This window comes from Erinaceus europaeus, chromosome 15, assembly GCF_950295315.1.
Source record: "Erinaceus europaeus chromosome 15, mEriEur2.1, whole genome shotgun sequence".
In the NCBI taxonomy this organism is placed as follows: domain Eukaryota; kingdom Metazoa; phylum Chordata; class Mammalia; order Eulipotyphla; family Erinaceidae; genus Erinaceus; species Erinaceus europaeus.
The window spans coordinates 4,345,042-4,366,837 of record NC_080176.1 but is presented as its reverse complement, the minus strand read 5'-3'; the positions used below and the strand labels follow the sequence as shown (position 1 = coordinate 4,366,837).

The 21,796-nt window shown below is 47.5% G+C and overlaps 1 protein-coding gene across 2 annotated transcripts in view; it reads right to left on the bottom strand.

Moving 5' to 3' along the window:
* The window catches only part of ADCY9 (adenylate cyclase 9), a 106,233-nt gene that overhangs the window by 24,793 nt on the left and 59,644 nt on the right, over window positions 1-21,796 (bottom strand). For both annotated transcript variants that reach the window (XM_060172470.1, XM_007521986.3), the window contains exon 2: window positions 10,222-10,412. In XM_060172470.1, coding sequence (XP_060028453.1) covers window positions 10,222-10,412 — 191 coding nt within the window. The remainder of the gene's footprint in view (window positions 1-10,221; window positions 10,413-21,796) is intronic.

Genomic DNA, 21,796 nt, shown 5'->3' with positions numbered 1-21,796 from the left:
GATGGCTGCACAACCTTACAGGTATATCCAGAACTCACTTAGTTATGCACTTGAAAAGAGCAGAATTTTTGGTACTTGAATCCTATCTCAATAAAATTACTATTTTGTTTTGTTTTTTCTTCCAAATGTGGGGCCAGGGTTACACATGTGATACCTCCCTGGGCCAATTTTTTATATCCTTTATTAGAAAGCGTGCGCGGGGGGGGGGGCAACCAGAGAAAGGGAGAAGGGGAAGAGAGACACCGCAGCACCATCCCACCATCCCTGGGGCCTCCCCTGGTGCCTTTCATGATGCTGCCATGCGGTGCCTGGGCTCAAATCCAGGGTCTCCCACATGGTGAGGTCTGGCTTTACCGGGGCTCTCTGCTAGTTCCTAAAGCTGCAAACAAACAGGCCACTGACCCTCACCAGCCCACAAAGCTGGGATCCAAGTACTCTGTGCTGATGAACTGATCTTAGAATTCAGTGGAGCCTGCTCAAACACAGGGGCTCTGAAAAGCTTCCAGGGGTTGGCAGAAAAGAGAAAAGAGAAGGCAGTTCAGCCCGGACAGGAGTAGTAAAAGAGTGGGCTCTGCTTCTCACAAACCACCTTCAAACCCCTCACTTAGCTCTCTCCTCTGTCAAACAGGAGTGTTGACACTTCCTGAAGGTCCCTGGTCAGGACCAGGAGAATCATCATGTAGCTACATCACTCTGACTGTAAGTGTAACCCATGAAAGCTGACTTGGCAGGATGAGAAAGTGCCTACACTTCCAGTGAAGACCAAACAAACAAACACACAAACCAGCAGGAGAGACTCATGACTCAAGAGCACTTTGCTGAATAAGAACTGTCAAACACTGGGAAAAATCACAGCAAACTACGTCTGCTTAAAAATGCAACGTGCCACTTAGTGGCTTAGGTCAAAGAAATAAAGATGGGGAGGAGGGAAGAGTTGTGTGGCCTGGAGATCTGATGACATGGACAAGCTACGTTCCAATGTCCAAATTCATCTGAAACATGGAAATCTACAGGCCAAACAGCCTGGGCAGCACATCAACTAACAGAACAAACAGCAGTACCTAGATAGCCCCTGCGTCCGGCTATCATAAACTGGCACCACAAGCAGGCTGAGAGGGTCTCACTGCAGATAATGCACAGTCATGCACAACGACACACTTAGCTCTTCTTCTGCTTCTCATTTGGTGGAGGAGAGCACAAGTTCACCAATCTGCCACTTTTTCCACATTTATATTAGAGAGAGAGATCACAGCACCCAACCTTCCCCCATCGCCACAACACCTCCCCTGTGCTGCCACCTGGGTTGCATGCATGGCAAAGCAGACACCCTGCCTATTATGTTATTTTAAAAATAGTTTCATTTAAAAATGAGTTTTTAAAAAACTTTTAAAATGTTTATTTATCTATGTATTAGAGAGAGAGAGAGAAAGAGAACCAGAGTACTACCGTTACGTCAGCCCCCCAGATGACTATTGATTTATTTTTGCATTTATTCACTGTAAGAGAGGGGGTGGGGAGAATGAGTGTGAGAGAGACCCCAGTACTGCCCAACTCTGGCACAAGGTGGTCTAGAAATTCAACCCTCAGCCTCTGGGGGCCTCAGCAGTGCAAGTTCTGCACTCTAACAGAATTCTATTTCTTAGAGGTATTGGGGCCTCATGTGAGATTTCACTGTTGGTGCTTCCATTCTTTTTATTTTAGGTAGAGACAGTGAGAGGGGGAGACATCACGGCACTGGTGCCTTCTCTGGCAGGGTCCTCTGACGTGATGGTGGAGCTTGACCCTGAGCTGTGTGCATGACAAGGCACACTCCCACCCGGTAAGCTACCTCTCAGCCTCTCTATGTTAAACTTCAAGATATTTTTCCAAAGAGTTGGCGAACATCTCTCAGTCAAGCCCTGACCTAATCCACTGATACTGCTCTCGTGGATACCCAGAGAGACAGTAACCGTTATTTCTCTGGCCACTTAATGAACGTTACAGCTCGAGATGCTGTGTGCCAGCCTTTGAAATCTAGCTGGGGGGCCAGGTGGTGGCGCACCTGGTTAAGCACACACATTACAGTGCACAAGGACCCAGGTTCAAGCCCCTGGTCCCCACCTGCAGGGGGAAAGCTTCACAAGTGGTGAAGCAAGGCTGTAGGTGTCTCTCTGTTTCTCTCCCTCTCTATCTCTCCCTCCCCTCTCAATTTCTCTGTCTCTATCCACTAATAAATAAATAAATAAATAAATAAATAAATAAATAAAAGAAATCTAGCTGGAATGGAGAGAACCCTGGATCTACAGCTCAACAGGAGTGAGTATCTTTGTGAGCCTGTTTCCTTGACTGTAAGATGGGACTGAACTATTCCAAAGGTAAAGCGAGGAGATGTTTGTAAGACCACAGAGGGGTTTCAGATCAGCCCTGGCCCACAGAACTGGCTTCTAGAGAGCTGTCCTCCTGCCATGCTCCCTTCTGGCCTGAGCACACAGTGCTGAGCAGGGTGGGGCTGCGTCCTCAGTCCTAGGAGAACCGCGGTTCATAGCTGTGTCAGCCCAGCAGGCAAGGGGGCAAGCCCGCATGTGTACCGTGCTCTGCTGCACACAGATGCCTGGCAAAATGCTGGCACTTACTGCTGAAGTCGAGGGGCTCTCCCTTGGTTCTGAAGACAGGTCATGTGGTAGCAGCAGGTCTTAGGCCAAGACAGGAGCTGCCCTTGCACAGCCACGCTAGCTCAGGCACCCTGAGTGCTTCTCTCCTGGGTCCCCCATGTGCTTATTCCCAGGGGTACCAGCATCCCTGTGTATCTGCAGCCACAAAGGCACAGAAAGAACGATCACACTACTGGACAGCAGAGGGCACACACCCTCCACAGGAAGTCCCTCCCTTGGAAGCAAGGAGGACACATGACCTCAGAGGCAGCTCCTCTCTCAACCTCAGGTCACAGGGGGGGTAAAGGCCAGCAGAGACCTGAGTGCCCATGGGCACCAGGCTGACCTGGCAGCTGGGGCCACATCTCACACTTAAGCCATCCAAGGCCATGTCCCTTGACAAACCGAAGCTGAGCAGCAGATGCCCTGCAGCGGGAAATGTCTTGCACGGCATGGGGAGCAGAGTGCCAATGCTCCTGCCTGGCCCAATGTGCTGGGGAGGCTGAGGCTCGCTGGGCCATGGTGGAGAGTGGGATCTGAGACGGAGCCTCCAGGGTGCCACAGTGCTCAGTCCTCTCTTACACTCTCCGTGGGGGGTAGTGGGTATCAATTAAAGGTTTAAAGCAAATGAAACAATAAATCCCAGGCAAACTGTCTGCCTGGGTGGAGACTTTCTCCTACTTTAACATTCTTTTCTGGAGCAGAAGAGAGGTCCCTGCTCCGGTGGGTGACTTGTCTCCCCTCTCCAGCCCTCAGCGTGTGCCCCAGCGTCAGGGCAGTATCAGAGTGCAGATGCCTCTGGGAGAGGCCTGCCACTCAAAGGACATTGTCCCCTCCCTCTCTTAAGATGCAGTCACCGAGGGGACCATCCAGGGACCTATGTGGGCAACCCTCCCACCCCAAGGCCCACAGAAGCGCCTGACCTGCAGGAAGCCACCCTGACAGATCCAGCAGCTGAAAACCATAGTTGCAGTGACAGCACCTGGTCTAGAAGTGCTTGTGTGTGTGTGTGTGTGGGGGGGGCATATATGGTCAGCACTCTGAGGGGCCTGGTTCCAAGACCAGGCCTGCAGACTAAGTTCTGAGTCAGCAGTTGCTGCTTGAGACAGTGCCACAGGCCTATGTGGCCACTCCGAGGACACAGAGGTGGGTCAGCAGCAGTGGGGTCATCTGCAGGCCCTGTGGCCCCTGACCACCATGTAGCCTCTCGCTGGCCTCCCTTCCTGGCACCAGAGGCATTAGGAGTGATCCCTGCACCTTGACTTCTAGTGCCTTGCTCTCCTCAAGTGACCCCCACATCTCTGACCACTTCCTGGCCCTTCTAAGGGGCAATGTCAGCACAATGGCACCAGGAGAAGCTTCCTCAAGATCAGCCCAGGTCTGTAAGACAGAAGGTTCCCAGCTTGCTGGCTGTTGCCTGAGAGGCTAGAAACTGGGAGGACATCCAAGGGCAGACTCTGCCTCCTCCCAGATTTCCGCTGGTCCTCCCCCTGTGGGGCGTGGCCTTGAGGGAGAGATTCTAACCATTTTGTTAACACATTGGACACTGCCACATTTTTAAAAGACACATTCTGATACTCTCACCCAATACTCTGTCCAGAGCTCTCAAACCATTTTTCTTCTTCAAGGCTACTTCTTCTTACAAGATAAAATAACTACTAAGTCAGCAGCTGTCCTTTTTCATAACTGTCAATAGAGGGGAGGAGGAAATGTCAGAGAAGTCCTGGCTCTGCCTACTTGTTCCTCAGGACATACTGCTTAGCAAGCTGCTAGAGCACCCAGAGGTCTTCCTGATCCCCTTACTTGGACAGAACTCGACAGACAGGATCAAAGATGTCAGTAAGCCTGGATGGTGGGACCTGCTGAGTTCCACTCAGCCCATGTCAGTGTTTAGTCCTTGTAAGCAGACATGTGCTTCGTCCCATTTCATAGAGGAGCAGGCAGCACAGAGTGGAGGAACTTGACTAGTCACCCAGTCAGAAAAGGAGAAGGGGCGAGTCAGTCCCCACAGCAGCAGCCCTGGCACTACCTAAGTGTGGGCCGTCCCTCCGTGTGGGGCCCAAGTCAACCTGGTGAGCAGCCCCTCCTACCCACCAGCCATTGCCTCACTAAAGAAGCCGAGGTATCAGACACACAATAAACGCTCCAAGACAGATGACTCCTGCTATCACAGCGCTAGGGGACAGCAGAGCAGTACCTTATAAAAAGGGAAGCCCCCAACAGACAGTGACAGCTGGAGAATGGTGGCATCAAAAGAGTGAACACATGGAACACACATAGTCAGGCCGCAGAAAGCAGACGTGTGGCCATCTCGGAGCGCGGAGGCGTGGGCACTTGCTCAGGCTATGAGCCCTAAGTGACCACTGCGTCTAGTGAGCCAGGCTGGAGAGGCATGGAAGAGTGGGATTCAGTTGTGAAAATACTCCACCAGGAAGTCTGAATGAGAAAATATTTGGTGTCCGGGGGAATTCTGTTTCAGTGCAATACTTTACTATGGCACAAGTCCATTTAAATGATACTGGGCACATCTTCTCATTTTAATTCATAGAAATCATTTATGTAATATAATAAAAATAATATAAATATGAGGATGTTATAATACATCTATGTTATACATATTGATTTTTTAAAGACTTCATTTACTGGGTTGCTGGAAAAGTCATGATGTATTTTTGCACAGAAAAACAGAAAAATACAGGTCCTGGAAAAGGATAACAGAGGACCTAGTGGGGGTTGTATTGCTATGTGAAAAATTGAGAAATGTTATGCATGTACAAACTATTGTATTTACTGTCAAATGTAAAACATTAACCCCCCAATAAAGGGAAAAAATAAAAAAAGAAAACCAGAAAAATACATCATGGGAAACCCAGTATTTTCATGAGAAGGACAGACTAGAGAACTACTCAGCTTCAGTACAAGGCGATGTCGGGGACTGAACCTCTGCGGCCTCAGGCACAGAAGTCTGGTGCACGACTTCTACACTCTTCCCCAGCTGGAGCGCAATTTATGAAACAATGAGGCTTTGTGCCTGCATGTTTCCACAACTCCCAGAAAGCTCTTTTTAATGTTTCTTTTCCTTTTTTTTTTTAAGACAGAAGGTGAGAAAGTGAGTTGGGAATAGAGGGGGAGAAGGAAAGGGGAAGAGAGGGGAGTCAGGCGGTAGCGCAGCGGGTTAAGTGCAGGTGGTGCAAAGTGCAAGGACCGGCATAAAGATCCCGGTTCAAGCTCCCAGCTCCCCACCTGCAGGGAAGTCGCTTCACAAGTGGTGAAGCAGGTCTGCAGATGTCTGTCTTTCTCTCCCCCTCTCTGTCTTCCCCTCCTCTCTCCATTTCTCTCTGTCCTATCCAACAACAACAATAACACTAACTACAACAATAAAACAACAAGGGCAACAAAAAGGAATAAATAAATATTAAAAAAAAAGAAGGGGGAGAGAGAAAGATCGAGAGAGAGAGAAACAGAAAGACGGAGAGAGGTGGGGTGAAAGAGAGACGTCACAGCATCATATAAGGTGCTTCCATGTGGTGGCCAGGGGCTCAAATTCAGATTCTCACAGGTGGCAAAGTATGCATTTTACTTGAAGAGCCACCTGCTGTCCCCCTGAAGTAATGTCAGTCTTATTGGGTAGAAATGAGAGTTCCCGCCAATCTTGTCCACCCTACTGGTGTTAGCATCTTACATTAACAAATTGGCAGCACAGTTAGCAAAACGAAGAGGTGGACGACAGTGAGAAATTATTAACCAAACTATAGGTTGAGCTCAGATTTCTCTGGGGTCCCTTCTCTGTTCTGGGCCCCAAAGTCTTCACATCTGTGTGGTCTCTCCCAGGCTGACTATTCACCCTTTTCTTTGATGGCTTAGTCACTTTTGAAGGATCTTGCTAAGGTGTTTCATAGAATGTTCTTGAATTTAGATTGTCTGGTGCTTCCTCACAAGTAGGCTGAAGTTAAGGATTTGTAGGAAGAGTCCCACAGAGGTGACGTGTGGTTCACAGCACATAGAACGGCACGGTGCTGCCATGTCTTGTCCACTGTATTAATTATCACTACATTGTACACATTGATAGTTGTATCCATCACTCTGGGAAGGCGGAGCCTGACTTTCACTGTCAAGTTACTCCCCTTCCTTTTATAAGGAATACATCTCTGGGGAAGAAACATGGAGCCTGAGGAGTGGTCTGCTTCCCCTCGTACTGTCCCTGTGAACTTTAGAATTCACTGATGGATCCAGCCTCCTGCAGTGATTACTGTGATATCCTAATGGGATTCTTTCCCTCATTCCTTTTGTATCTGTGAACTGGAATTCTTCTGTAAGGAAGCGTTGTCAATGTATGTGTGATGTACTTTCTCCAAAGGAAGGTTCCGCATGAGACTCAGGGTACAGAAAAAGCTTGAAAAGTTCCTTAAAAAAACTTAGCATACCGGGAGTTGGCCTGTAGCGTAACGGGTTAAGCGCAGGTGGCGCAAAGCACAAGGACCGGCATAAGGATCCCGGTTCGAGCCCCGGCTCCCCACCTGTAGGGGAGTCGCTTCACAGGCGGTGAAGCAGGTCTGCAGGTGTCTGTCTTTCTCTCCTCCTCTCTGTCTTCCCCTCCTCTCTCCATTTCTCTCTGTCCTATCCAACAACGACAACAATAATAACTACAACAATAAAACAACAAGGGCAACAAAGGGAATAAATAAATAAAATAAATATTAAAAAAAAACTTAGCATACCATGCATACACAAGCCCCCTGGGATCCTTCTCTGGCAATATATATATATATATATATATATATATATATATATATATTCAAACTGAAATATACTCCAGGAGGTAGTGCAATGGATGAAACATTGGACTCTCAAGCATGAGGTTGTGAGTTCCATCCCCAGCAGCACATGTACCAGAGTGATGTTTGGCGCTCTCTCTCTTTCCTCTTATCCCTCTCATTAATAAATAAATGCAATTTGAAAAAATAAAGGTGATTTCTTTTCTTTTTATTACATACTAGGCACCCTGAGAGATAGAAAGATGCATGCATACCAGCCCAAGAAGAAAACATAACACATTCCTTATTCTGGGCTCTGAGCTCCATTATCTACCTCAATATAGTTCCATCTGAAGACTGAGAAAATGATTTCTCCTCAGACTATAAGCCTGTATCTGGAAGACACTGTTCCTTCCCCACCTGACCCTTCCTGCCTGGGCTCAGAGAGCCTGCGAGCCAGGAGTGCATCTTCCTGAATGCTGCCAATCATCACTGTGCCAGAGAAAAAGAAAGAACACAGGCCTTGAGAAGCTCTCAGCCACTCTGAGCCGTGACATGGTGCCCGTGAGCATGGAAAAGGCAGGGCCAATGCCTGCGACTTGTTGGCTCTCCAGCAGGCCTGAGTCTAGCCCACTGGGCAATGTCTACTGACATCCTTGACTGTCATAGTGGGAAGGTGAGTGCTACAGCCTCTGGTGAGTAGAAGGGCCAGGGGCACTGTCATATACCCCTGGCAGAAGGGACCCCCAAAATAGTCATCTGGCCCAAGACAACAAGACTCAGGCTGAGAAATCATGCATTCCATTAACCTTTTGAGCACAGAACTCAAATTATGTATGAGTGCTGTCAATAAACCAGAATGTGGCAAGGCCGAGTGATGGTACATCTAGCTAAGTGCATGTTACCAAGTGGAAGGACCTGGGTTCAAGCCCCTAGTTCCTGCCTGCAGAGGGGAATCTTCACAAGTGGTGAAGCAGTGCTTCAAGTGCCTCCTGTCTCTCTCCCTCTCCATCCCCATTCCCTCTTTCTCCCTCTTTTTTTTCATGGGTGACTATTCTTTCTTTCTTTCTTTCTTTCTTTCTTTCTTTCTTTCTTTCTTTCTTTCTTTCTTTCTTTTTCACCAGAGCACTGCTCAGCTCTGGCTAATGGATGGTGGTGCAGGGGGGATTGAACCTGGGACTTTGGAGCCTCAGGAATGAGAGGCTCTTTGCGCTATCTACCCCGCCCAACTTTTTAAAAGATATTATTTGTTTATTAATGAGAAAGATAGGAAGAGAGAGGGAAAGAACCAGGTATCACTATGGTACATGTGTTGCCAGGGACTGAACTTGGGATCTCATGCTTGAGAGTCCAATGCCTTATCCACTGAGCCATCTCCCAGACCACATCCCCATTCCCTCTCAATTTATCTCTGTCCTACCAAATAAAAAAATAAGTTTACTCTTCAAAAAAGATTTGGAGGGGTGGGCAGTAGTGCAGCACACATGGCGTGAAGCTCAAGGACCAGTGTAAGGATCCCAGTTCGAGCCCCCGGCTCCCCACCTGCAGGGGAGTTGCTTCACAGGCGGTGAAGTAGGTCTGCAGGTGTTTATCTTTCTCTCCCCCTCTCAGTCTTCCCTCCTCTCTTGATCTCTCTCTGTCCTATCCAACAACAACAGCAATAATAACAAGGGCAACAAAAATGGCCTCCAGGAGCAGTGGATCAGTGGACCAAGCCCCAGCGACAACCCTGGAGTCAAACAAAAACAACAGAAAGATCTGGATGTGTCAATCACACAGCGAGAAGAGGCAGGGTGCTGAGGCTCTTGTGCTGTGAAATGACCCGCTCCTCAGCGGATGACATGTCCCATGGCTTGAAGCTCAACCTCTGACACATCTGCTCCCAAATCCAGAAACCAACGTGGGTAAGCAGGGGCACAACGGATTACAGATGCACAGATCACCACCCAGACCAGTCTGTCATTTTGCTGTGACTCTTACTGCTCTCTTTCTTTAAAACAGAAAAGAAAGGGCTGAAAGTTAGCTCACCTGGATAGTGTGCCTGCTTTGTTTTGTGCTGTATACCCTCTCCCACCCCTGCTCAACCCTCTCTCTCCATCTCTCTACCTGAAAAGGGTCTGCTCGGAACTGTGAAGCCCCACCAGTAATAAAAAGAAAAAAAAAGAAAAGAAAATATCAAACTCTACAAATAAACAAGAGATCTCCACAGAGGAACTAAATCAAATGTGAAAACTGAGGAACAGTTCATACAGTGAAGTGACTCCACAGGTGTTTATGCCTTGGTAGCTTATTATGACAGCCGTGGATTCAATAGACAGCTGCCTGGAGATCTCCACTCCCGCACTGACATCCTGTCCTTCCAGCCTACACTCTCTCAGGGAATCACTTGACAATATTAACCCACATCAGTGGAATTTAAAATGATGACAACACACAGGATTTCAGGAGCACTTGAGAGCATGATCTTTGAAATCAAACACTAGTCAGCTCTACTGGCGAGATGCCAAGAGGGCCCCCTTTATTATCATTGATCACAAGCTTTTAGCAATCCCAAAAGATATAATGGGGTTGAAGAGAAAGAAAACAGTAACTCAAGCAAGAAGCATCCTAATGCAGTATAGACAGAAAACAGGGTGCATAGGGTGTCAAAAAGGAGAAAAAAAAAAAAGGCAACGACTGTGAAAAGGCAGAATGCTGCTAACTTTAGCCTAAATCCAAGACTTCCAGAAACCAAGCAGGAGGGTGTTCGAGTTGCCTAGCCAGAAGGCCATCTAGTATATCACATGTTCTACTGGAGAATTAACAAAGTTTTAGAAATAGGAAAAAAAAAAACTAACCTTAAGGTTATCAAAGGTTTTGACAGTCTGCGCCAAGTCACTGGCGCTCCCTGGCGATGCTGTCCCCTGGCCCCTGGGGCCCGAGGACACCCGTGAGCCATCAAAGACCTCAAGGCCAGAAAGCAAGGCCTCTGTGCAGCCGCAATGAGACTCCTTCGCTCTCTGACCCGCTATCAGGTATGTCTTCAAACCTACGGATAAAAATTACAGTCAGCACAGGTTGAAACCATCATTTGTTGAGATGCAGCTCCATCTTGCTCTCTGTCAGGCACGCCCTGGAGAGTGGAGAACCGGGTGAAGATGTGAATGCTCTGCTTTACTGCTGAGGCCCGGGGGCTGTTCAGAGAGGTGCCGGGAAACACCTGTCCTGAGACACTCGTTTACTCACATTCTGAACGAGGGAGGGTGCTTGTCTCAACTGAGAAGGCTGGGGAAGGCACTCTGGGCAAGCACCAAGTTCTTCCACGAAGGGGTCTAGAGATCTCTGTGATGTCAGTAGAGCCAGTCAATGGGGACCTTAGCTGCTACTTGGGCTTATTTCTCTCTTTATTTTGCCTCCAGGGTTTTTGCTGGGGCTCTGCCTGCACCACGAATCCACTGCTCCTGGAGGCCATTTTTCCCTCTTTTGTTGCCCTTGTTGGTGTAGCCTTGTTGTGGTTATTATTGTTATTGTTGATGTCGTTCGTTGTTGGATAGGACAGAAAAAAATGGAGAGAGGAGGGGAAGACAGAGATGGGGAGAGAAAGACAGACACCTGCAGACCTGCTTCACCACCTGTGAAGCGACTCCCCTGCAGGTGGGGAGCCAGGGGCTCGAACCGGAATCCTTATGCAGGTCCTTGAACTTTGCACCACCTGCACTTAACCCTGCTGCGCTACCGCCAGACACCCTATTTCTCTCTTAAATATCAGTCAGGGGCATTGGCAATACCGGTCAAGATGGAAGGATGTCTGGGGTTCCAGCCGCTTGACCTAAGGCAGGGGCGGCAGGGGCAGCAGGGGTCCCCTGCGGTGCTGCTTGCCGTGTGCAGCATGGGGGACCTAGAGCTCCGGCGCCGCTCAGTCACCAAGCGTCTATCTTCTGTGGGGTCCAAACAGTTATAGTAGGAACTTTCACTTCTGTCAAGCTGCAGTCTACTTAAGTTTACTACCCACAGGGTCCTCACCTCATTAAAAAAACAGAAAGTCGGTTACATGAATAATCAGCCTACATCTTTACAATTCTCATTCAAGGCTGAAAAACACACTGTGATATAGCTACGTTGCTGAGCAGCAGACAGGACGACAGCCCCTGCTCCAGGTACTCGGAAGAACTATCTGCTGGAAAACAGTAAGGAGAAGCTGCTCCTGAGAGAACCCGTGCGATTTCTGGGGGAAAAGCAAAGCTTATATAAAGAAATCCATTGCTCAGGCAGTGGCACACCCGGTTAGGTGCCCATCGTACTATGCGCAAAGACCCTGCAAGGATCCAGGTTCGGTGAAGCAGGTCTGCAGGTGTCTTTCTCTCTCTCTCTCTAGCTCCCTTTTCCCTCTCAATTTCTCTCTGTCCTGACAAATAAAATAGAAAAGAAAAGGAGAAAAAGAGGAAGAATGGCCACTGGGAAAGGTGGATTCGTAGTCCTAGCACCAACCTCCATCGGTCACCCTGGTGGCAAAAAAGTAAAATAAAATAAATAAGAAAAATAAAACAAAATCAAATCCATTGTTGATCCCTACTGAAACTGAAGCAGTGAATGACAAGCAAAAGGAGTGACAAGGCAATTTCTTCAACCAGCACGCACTTGAGGCCAGGTCTACACTGTACGTGAAGCATGAGACCAAGAACAAGACAGGGCTTGGAGTGGAGAGTTTAAGCCCCTGCAGAAGGCCATGGTGCGAAGTCGTCATGGAAAAACCCAGTTAAGTAGTGACACAGATCCTATTGTGTTGAATCCGTCCACTTAGTATGTTATTTAAGCAGGGTTTTAAAAGGAATTAACTCAGAGATAACTCAGATAACTCAGAGTCCACTTAATCAACAATCCTGGACCATTTTATAATCATGCCACTGTCCTGCCACTTAACTCTTCTTTCCTCATAGAAATACTATCTACTGCATGTGTGGATTTTTTCTTTGTGCTGCCAGGGTTTTCCCTGGAACTCTGTGACTGTACCCAGCAGGCTATCTAAGAGGATGAGAGACACAGGGAGAGACACACAGCACTGCTCCCTTCCCATGTAGGTGCTCCCCTATGGTGGTCAGGGGCTCGGAACCCAGTCTTCGTGTGTGGTATAGAGTGCAGTCTACTGGGTGAGCTGTCTCCTGACACCTTATTTGTGTTTTAAAGTCAACTATTCAGAGATTTGGTAAGAATCCTTGTGACACTAGAGACATTCTAATGTGCAGCCAAATCACAGTTGGGAATCAAAGACTTAGAAACAGAATTTTAGGTGCTCGTGACCCTGGAGCGGATTTTAAGATTGACTCTTAATTTTAGGTCCTGAACTTCTGAATACTTTTTTTCTCTGACAAAATCAGGCATCTTAATTTATCTATAGGGTCAATTACAGTCATGATTAGTCACAAGTGTGGATGTGGCCTGGCAAAATAGCTCACCTGGACAGTGCACTGCTTTGCCATATGTATAACCCGGGTCCCCAGTACAATGAAGGAGACTTTGGTGGTGTGGTTTCTTTCCTCTTCTCTCTCTGTCTCTGTCTGAGAAAAAGGTGTGAATGAGGGGCTGCGAGGAGGCACACTTGCTTGAGTACACATGCTACCACGTACAAGGGCCCAGGTTCAAGCCCCTGGTCCCCACCTATGCGGTGGGGGAATTTCCTGTGCAGTGAAGCAGTGCTGCAGGTCTCCACTCTAGATCCCCTTCCCCTATCTTCTCTGTCTTATCAAATAAGACAGAGAACTGGGATATAAGGAGGGAGCAGAATCACCTCTGTGTCACCATGTCACAACAACATGGAACTTGAGATGGGAGAAAACGGCACCCCCTGTTACTGACCCACCTAGGAGTCTCCCAGCTGACAGAACACGGTCCCAGCCGCACTGAAGAAAAAGGCTGTGCCCTGGAGCTCCTGAACATTCTCCCCCCTCTCCCGATGATGCGTGACCTGGCAGCACACCAGGGGCAGGGGGCAAGCTGCCACTGAAGAAGGCCACCTTGAGGGGAGAGCTGATTGACTGAAGCAGCTGAAGAGCTTCTACAAAAGGGAGAGCCTTCTCAACATGTCTGCAGCTGGTGTGGACCCCAGAAAACCAGCTCTGTGGGGTGCTGCTGGCTGGAGCCCCAGATGAAAGCTCATATCAGACAGGATGCTTGGTCAGGGAACTGCTACACACACACACACACACACACACTGTAGTGTGGCTCCTTCAGTGAAGGAGGCCTCTTCTGGGGGTTGGGCAGTCAAACAGGGAAGGAAGAGGCCCAGCAGATAGCCCTGGGACAAGCCCTCCAGCAGGCCACAGCCACCAGGGGAGGGATGGAGGTTGCTGGGTGCAGCTAGAACAGAGCGTGTGAGGGAGCAACCAGGATGAATGTGCCTGTGTGAAATCTTGTGAAGGAGGCTCAAGAAAGTAGGGGGGAGGGGGCTGTGGACATGACACAGGGGGTGATGAGGCTCTGTGGGAACTGGGAACTGGGACAGAGCAAGGGATCTACTCCCCCAAATGTGGTCCCCTCCACCCTGCAATGCTTCCTGGAGAGTAAGGTGTGCTGGGTGGGGGGGCTGGCCTCAGAAGGGGGTCCTGAACTCAGGCCACCAGCTCTCACTGGCACCTGGAGTGAAAGACTCCACCCTCTGCATCTTCTCTAAATGGAGTGACCCTCTGGGCTGACACTGGCATTAATGATTAACATGTAACAACATAATAAAAAACCCAGGGCTTTGTCACCGCCAACGGTTTTGGCCTGCTTATTACAGGGAGTCTTTGTCTTGCCCCTTCTATGTACAAAAGCATTTGCAGAACTGTTAAACAAATAATTGCTCTGAATTTGTTTCTAAGGTGGCTTTTTCTCCCAATGACCAACCCGTTTTGGTAACACAATACTGCTGGTGTTCCAAGCAAAATCCAGGCACAACTAAGTTATCTTTTTTTTTTTTTTTTTCTGTTTCAATATGGAAAACTAAATTTAAAGGGAACCTTTGCCACCCTGCAGGGTTATCTTAGTGATAAGGAAAGGCAGGGCTTGGCTGCCCCTGTGAAATCATCTACATCAGGGCTGGGTGAGGGAGTTCCAGTCTCCTCAAAGTCTTAAATCAAGAGTTTATAAGAGATAAGGACTTAATGAGTAACCACGCTCATGAACCCCAGGGGCCAAGTTCACTAGAACTGCTATTTGGGAGCAAAAGGAAAAGCAGCAGCTAAATGATTTTGCTAAGTATAATGTGGATAGAATAATTAATACATTTCTCAGTATTCTCTCTGGTAACTGACTTTTAAACCCCACAAGTCAATGACTCTTACCAGCCTAGATTACCAGACGGGCTCCCTGTCTGCTCCTGCTGATGCAGGAACTTGTCTGAACTGCACGTACAGGATGTGGACGTGGTTGGCTTCTCTGAGGACAGAATCTGCTACAGCCTTGTTGCTTTGCACACAGGTGGTGCTTAGCTCTGATGAAGCCAGCACACTTGAGTGAGGGCCTGGGTCTGTTTTGGACGAGAGGTGGCTCTGGCCTTCTTTATCATGGTTGTGGTCTCTATAGGAGCTCACTTTAGGGTGCTGTGTCCTCAGTCACCAAGACTCAAGGACCTGACTGTCAGCCGATGAGAAAGAGAAAGACCAAGAAGGAAGGGAAGTTTTGAGATCTGGCCTTGGAGCCGGCAGCATGACATAACAGCCCTGAGCAGCTTACCTCACTGATGTTTGGAAGCCGTAAACAAGACAGGCAATCGGCTTGCGAGTTCATAAGCACTTGGAAAGCATACGTCAGTCCATCGTGCTTCTCCTTATAACTACATCTGGAAGGCTAAGTAGCATAAGGACTATTTAAACTAAAGTGTAATCAGTAAGTAAGGAAAATAAAGATTAAATGTGCTCTTCATCTACCAGAGGATGAGGGGTTAGACAACTATAGATATGATTTTCAAGCTTCTGCTGGAGAAGACCAAAAATTTTGGTGAAAACAACATGATAAGTGTTTTTTTTTTTTTTTTTTTTTTTTAACTGGTAACACGAAAATACTTTGGATGGGTCCAAGCCCTTTGCAGATCTCCCTGCAGGTAGGGAGTAAGGGCTCAAACCCAGATTCTCACACATGGTGGTAAGTACGCTTAACTGAGTGTACCACCGCCCGACCCCTGAATATTTTATTCTTAGAAAATATATCATTATTATTTTATTTCAGGCAAAAGCAGAGAGGAAGAGAAAGAAGAAGAGATATCACAGAACTGAACCACAGAGCTCCCTTGTTGCTGTGCGTGGTTCTCCCTTGAGGTGCTGGAGGCTTAAAACCAGTCCTTGTATGTGGTGAAGTGTCAGATCTATGGAGCAAGCTATCTCCTGGCCCTTAAAAATTTACTTTTGCAAGAAAGTACAAAGACCTAAAAAGACACCATAAAGTACCTAATGAAATAATTTCTACTTAGACCTAGGTATCCTCCTCACCTACCTCCTATTACACGTCCATCAATCTCTCCAAAGCTAACTTTACCAGTCAAAGTAAGGACTACAAAAGCTGAATAAGGGCAAGAAACTGGCATACTTTGATAATGACTATACAGTCACTACCAGGCCAACCCATTACCTGGGGCCCTAGTCAGGGAGTCCTTGGATCCCCACACAGACATAATGGACCTAGACCTCTAACAGATCCCTCTCTCCACTGTCACTGGTCATCTCCATCAGGAACAGAATAATGGATCCCTTTGTGGGCCCCTATAGGATCTTGCCCTCAATGTGGATCAACAACGGTAGGGACTATTCCATTCTCCGAAGGGAGGTTAGACAACATACTCTACCTATCACCCAAGGAATATGGGTCCTGAAATTAGTACAGCCTAGAATGTTCCTACTCATGATCACAGAATGCGAGCTCAGACCTACAGGGATAAAGAAGTTACACAAGCTCCTGTGTTAAATATGGGCCCCAGATAAAACCAGTGGGGTTTACAGTTAACAATATTTATATACTTTCCCCATATTTGGGAGCTACTCTCTTCCCTGATCCAGCTTTCTAGTCCTTTTTCTAACTACGACACCATCTCCCTAGACAATAACCTGGGTCCACCTGCATGTTAGATGTCAGGCTCAGGCAAAGACTAGTAAAGTCACGGGCCCCTTGAAATATAACTAAAACAGACCTACTAGCTTTTTCCACAACAGAGACCCCAAATCTTCATCTGCAATATTCTTGCTTTTAGGTTCATGATTAGTCAACCTATTTTTTTTTTTCTTTCTATCTTAACTCTTTTTCAGCCACCAGGTTCCAGATGCTACCATGGTGCCAAACAGACTTCCCTGGGCAGACGACCCCACCAATGTGTCCTGGAGCTCCGCCTCCCCAGGCCTGTGCCCCACTAGGGAAAGAGAGAGACAGGCTGGGAGTGTGGATCCACCTGCCAACACCCATGTTCAGCAGGGAAGCAATTACAGAAGCCAGACTGTCTACCGTCTGCACCCCATAATGACCCTGGGTCCATACTCCCAGAGGGTTAAAGAATAGGAGGGGATGGGATGGGATACAGAGTTCTGGTGGTGGGAATTATGTGGCAATGTATCCCTCTTATCCTATAGTCTTGTCAATATTTACAATTTATAAATAAAAATTTAAAAATATTTTTATGAGAGGGAGAGGAGAGAGAGACTGACTGACTAGAGCACTGCTTAGCTCTGACATATGCTGTACCAGGGATTAAACCTGGAGCCGCTGACTTACAAGTCCTGTGCTCCACTAGGGAGCTGTCTCCTCAGTCCTCCCCTCTCCCAAATAATCAAGAGATTGTCAAATTCTCACTGGGGATTTCAGGCTGGGGAAAATGTTGAAAAGAGCACCCCAGTTTTGAGTGAGTCCAAATCTCTGACTCATCTATTCCAGTATCCCTATCTACAAAGTAGAAATACTGGTGACTTTGTAACAGGATTTCACAGGACTGCTGCGAGGAGACAAACAGGAAAGCATAACCCACATGAAAAAAAGAGACACTGCTCTTTTTTCAGGGGCTTCCTGGAGTGTTCAGGAGGGAGCAGAGTCGAGAGGAACGTGAAGTTATTAGGAAAAACATTAAGCCACAGAGCTGCAGGGGTGGTGACATGAGGACAAGTGCAATGACACACATACAGGAAGAGAGGTGTGTGGATTCAGGTCCTTGTGCTCATGGGGTGTCAGGAGTGACAAAGGCCTTTTCACAGTGATTTTGGAAAAGTGAAAGTGGTAGCAGCCGACTGGGAACACAGTGGCATGACAAAGCGAGGAGAGCCAGAGGGGCTGTGAACAGGGAGCCTGAGGGGAAGGGGAAGGTCTGCTGAAACAGAGCAGGAGTTAGCAAGACTGACAGGTGCAAGAGGCACCACAGGTCCAAGACAGCTAATAAAAAACACACACTTCATGTGGCACCAGGGCCTAGCATATGCACAGCACTGCTGAGTAGCCCTTCTTGGGCAACTTGCCCATTTCCTTCTTTTAAAAAAAATTTTATTGTGGTCCGGGAGGTGGCACAGTAGATAAAGCACTGGACTCTCAAGCAGGAGGTCCTGAGTTCGATCCCCAGCAGCACATGTACCAGAGTGATGTCTGGTTCTTCCTCTCTCTCCGTCTATCTTTCTCATCAATAAATAAAATATTTTAAAAAATATTTTATGTTAACAAAAGATAGAGAGATAGATAGATAGATAGATAGATAGATAGATAGATAGATAGATAGATGATAGATAGATAGCAAAGTATACTGCCCAGCTCTGCCTTACAATGGTCAGGATTGAATTTAGCATCTTACGCCTTAGGCAAGAAAGTCCTTTCATATAATCATTATGCCCAACCCTCCTATTTCTTCATTTGGTGAGAGACTCCACAACATGCTCCACGACCCATGGTGCTGGAACTCTGCACATAAGGTGTGTGCTTCACTAGGTGAGCTAGCTTCCAGCCCCAATAAATAATAATTTTAAGGTTTTTACAGCTTAGTTGTTAAACTAGTAGCTAACTTTAAGAGTTGCAGATTTAAGGTTAGAACAGATGACAGAAAGTAGATTCTGGAAAAAAAGACAAACATCTGAACTGAAAATGTGCAAACAGAGTCCAGGAGTTAGCTCGCCTGGTAGAGTAAGCACCTCACGGTGTATGAGGCCTTGGGTTTGAGCCCTGGCCCTACACGGGGGCACTATGATGGCACCAAAAGAGCTCTGTGGATGGTGAGGCAGTGCTGTGGTGGGGGTCTCAGAGTCTCTGTCAGTGAAAAAACTGAACCCATCAAGCCTCGTCTGGGGTATTACATGGTGCTGAGTTCATTCCCTGTCACCACTTGAAAATAAATGAATAAAATAAAATCTGAGAATAGGTGGCAGATTGTAAGTGATTGAAAAGCACAACCCAGAGCAGCGGATGTAGTGACACAGAGATAAACCCATAAACGTGCAGAAAAGGCCACATCCTACAGGATTCCTTTGACATGACTTACCTCAGATGGGAAACCTGCAGGGACAGAAAGCAGACTGGATGTCACCAGGGTCTTTGGGGTGTGGAGTGTGGAAAGAACTGTTACTAGGCATGGGACTTCTATTTTGATGAAAATGTCCTAACACTGATCTTGGATGTCTGTACAACTCTATGAAAACATGAAAATCCAGAGAATTGTATGCTTTTGAGGGTGAACTGTATAGTATATGAATCTTACCTCAATACAGCTGCCTTTACAAGAGCAGAAACAACGCTGCGTGAATGCCAACAAAATGCAGCAGTTCTGAGACTCAGAGAAGACACAAAATCAAACTCAGAAGTGTGCTGTTGCTTGGGAATTCAAGGAAAGGGGTGGGGGAGTAGCAGGCAGAAGAAAAACATTAAAAGGAAAAGCGCAGAGACAGGTAATATGGTTGAGATAGCATGAAAAAAAACATATAAGAAATAAGGTTAAATAGCCTTGAAGGATTAAAAATCTAACATGGCAAGAGTCCAGAGGCCTGCAAGATATTAAGCAAAACAAAATAAATGTTCAAGGGGGCCTGGGTGGTTGTGAACCAGGTTAAGTGCACATAGCATGAAGCACAAGGGCCTGTGCAAGGATCCTGGTTCGAACCCTGGGCTCCCCACCTGCAGGGGTGTGTGTCACCTCACAGGTGATGAAGCAGGCCTGCAGGTGTCTCTCCATCTTTGTCCCTCTCTATCTCCCCCTCCCCTTTCAAGTTCTCTCTGTCCTATCAAAAAAAATTTTAAAAAAATAGCCACAAAAGCAGTGGATTTATAGTGCAGGCACTGAACTGAGCTCCAGCAGTAACCCTGGAGGCTAATAATAATAAGAAGGAGAAGAAGAAGAAGTCGTCGTCAGGTAGTAGCACATCTGGTTGAGTGCACACATTACCATGTGCAAGGATCTAGGTTTGAGCCCCCATGCCCCACTTACAGTGAGGAAGCTTCATATGTGGTAAAGCAGGTGTGCAGCTGTCTTTCTCCTTCCTCACCACTCTCAACCTCTCTGTCCTATCTAATTTAAAAAGAAGAAGAAGAAGGAAGAGGAGGAAGAGGAGGAGAAGGAGGAGGAGGAGAGAAAGAGGGGAAATGGGAAAAAGAAAGGAAAAATAAAAAGGAAAAAATGCCTACTGGCAGTGGTGAATTCATAGCACAAGCACCAACCCCCAGCTTAGCCCAGGGAGAACAGAAGCAACCGGTGGCAGAGCTATATACAAATAATGTCAAAGGGCATAAATTATGGTGATGTTTGGTGGCAATAAAAAATAAAATAAGAAACAGAAATTTGACCTAGAGGAGTTATCTCCAAGAATCATCAAATTACTGTGGTTCAGAGTCTAGACACACTATATATGTGTGTGTGTGTGTGTGTGTGTGTGTGTGTGTGTGTGTGTGTGTGTGTGTGTGATATATAAATCATATATATATATAGATAGATATATAGATATATATTCCCTTTAATGTGAGAGAGGCAATGAGAAACCAAAGCACTGCTCAGCTCTGGTTTATGGTCAAGTCAGGGATTAAACCTGGGGCCTCAAGGTTAGCACAGTGGTTGAGCTATCTCCCTTGTCCCCAGCCGTTTTCTTGTATGCCATCCCAATCCCCTGGTTTACAACTGTGCCCTGCACCAGCCCTCCCTGAGTGGTAGGGATGGCCAAAGCACCTTCCGTCACTTTGCCCAAACAAAAAGCAAGGGAAGCTAGCCTCAGCTCTCCTCACTGGCCCAAGCACTGCTGCTTCCTTTAATCCACCAAGACATTGATTTGCAAAGGCCTTTGTTTCTGACCTGGGCCTCTCCCTGCACTGACCCTCCCTGGGAAGAAGCCCTCCTGCACCTCATCTGGAAACTCACATTATGCAAACACACACACACACACACACACACACACACACACACACACACACACACACACACACACACCACATTCTGCGGGAAGCAGCCACATGAGGGTCACTGCCACCTGTCGCCTCATGGAAACATTTGCCCAGGGTTTTGGCTTTCTCCCAAGTCACATTTCCAGCACAGTCACACGCCTGCTGTGAATTTCTTCACTCTTCGAGTCAACTGGCTTCCAACCGGCGGGAAGATTTCCTCTCTTTTCAGGGGAGTCTGTGCACCGGCTGGGACACCGGACGTTTCCCTGACGGCATTTTCTGGTTTCCAGAGCGCGTGGCAGACTCTTGAGCCAAGTCCCTGAGAAACCCCAAATCTCTGCTTCCTGATTTGAAAGCCCTCTCTCATGATCTTTCATTTCTGGAACTTCATTCAGACAGTGGGGGTAGCCCTTTTTTTTTTAGACCTTGTTCAGCAAGCTCAGAGCTGTGTTTGTGTGGTTTGCTTTAGCTACCCTGAGAAAAGGTGCTGGCGTTAGACAGCAAGGGGAAGGCAGGCCTCTGTCACCCCTGGTCACATCAGGGATCCTCCACATCCACTTCTGTAGGGAAAATCACAGCTCTGTCATAGACTCTCAAATAAGCAAAACTGAAAGTGAAACTGAGGCAGAGAGATGAGGGTCCATTCATGAGACAGAGGCAGGAAATTGTGGCTGTCCACTGCTATAAATGGGCTTCAGAAGCCCCCAGAAGTTCCCCTGTCTGGGGTGGGGTTCTGTGTGGACTCTAGGAGAATCTTTGCTAAAGGGACGTAAGTGGACAAGGACTCTGCCTCCCCAGGAAGGAAGGTTCTAGAAGCTCCGGCGAGCAGATCATGACCCAACAGAAGTGCTGGTGTCAAACCAGGTGGCTGAGCTCTGGGAGGAAGAGGCAAGAGAGCTGGGTGTCCTGAGCAAGGCTGGGCTGCTAGGAGCACAGAGACACACTCCGGCATAAAGGGAACGTGGGAGCGCTAGGTGGTAACACCAGGTTGTGTGAGGGAGATGTGCTAAGAGGGTAGAACAAAAATGTTCTGGCCAGAAAGGGAAAAGATGATTCTGTGAGGCAATGGCTGTGTGGACT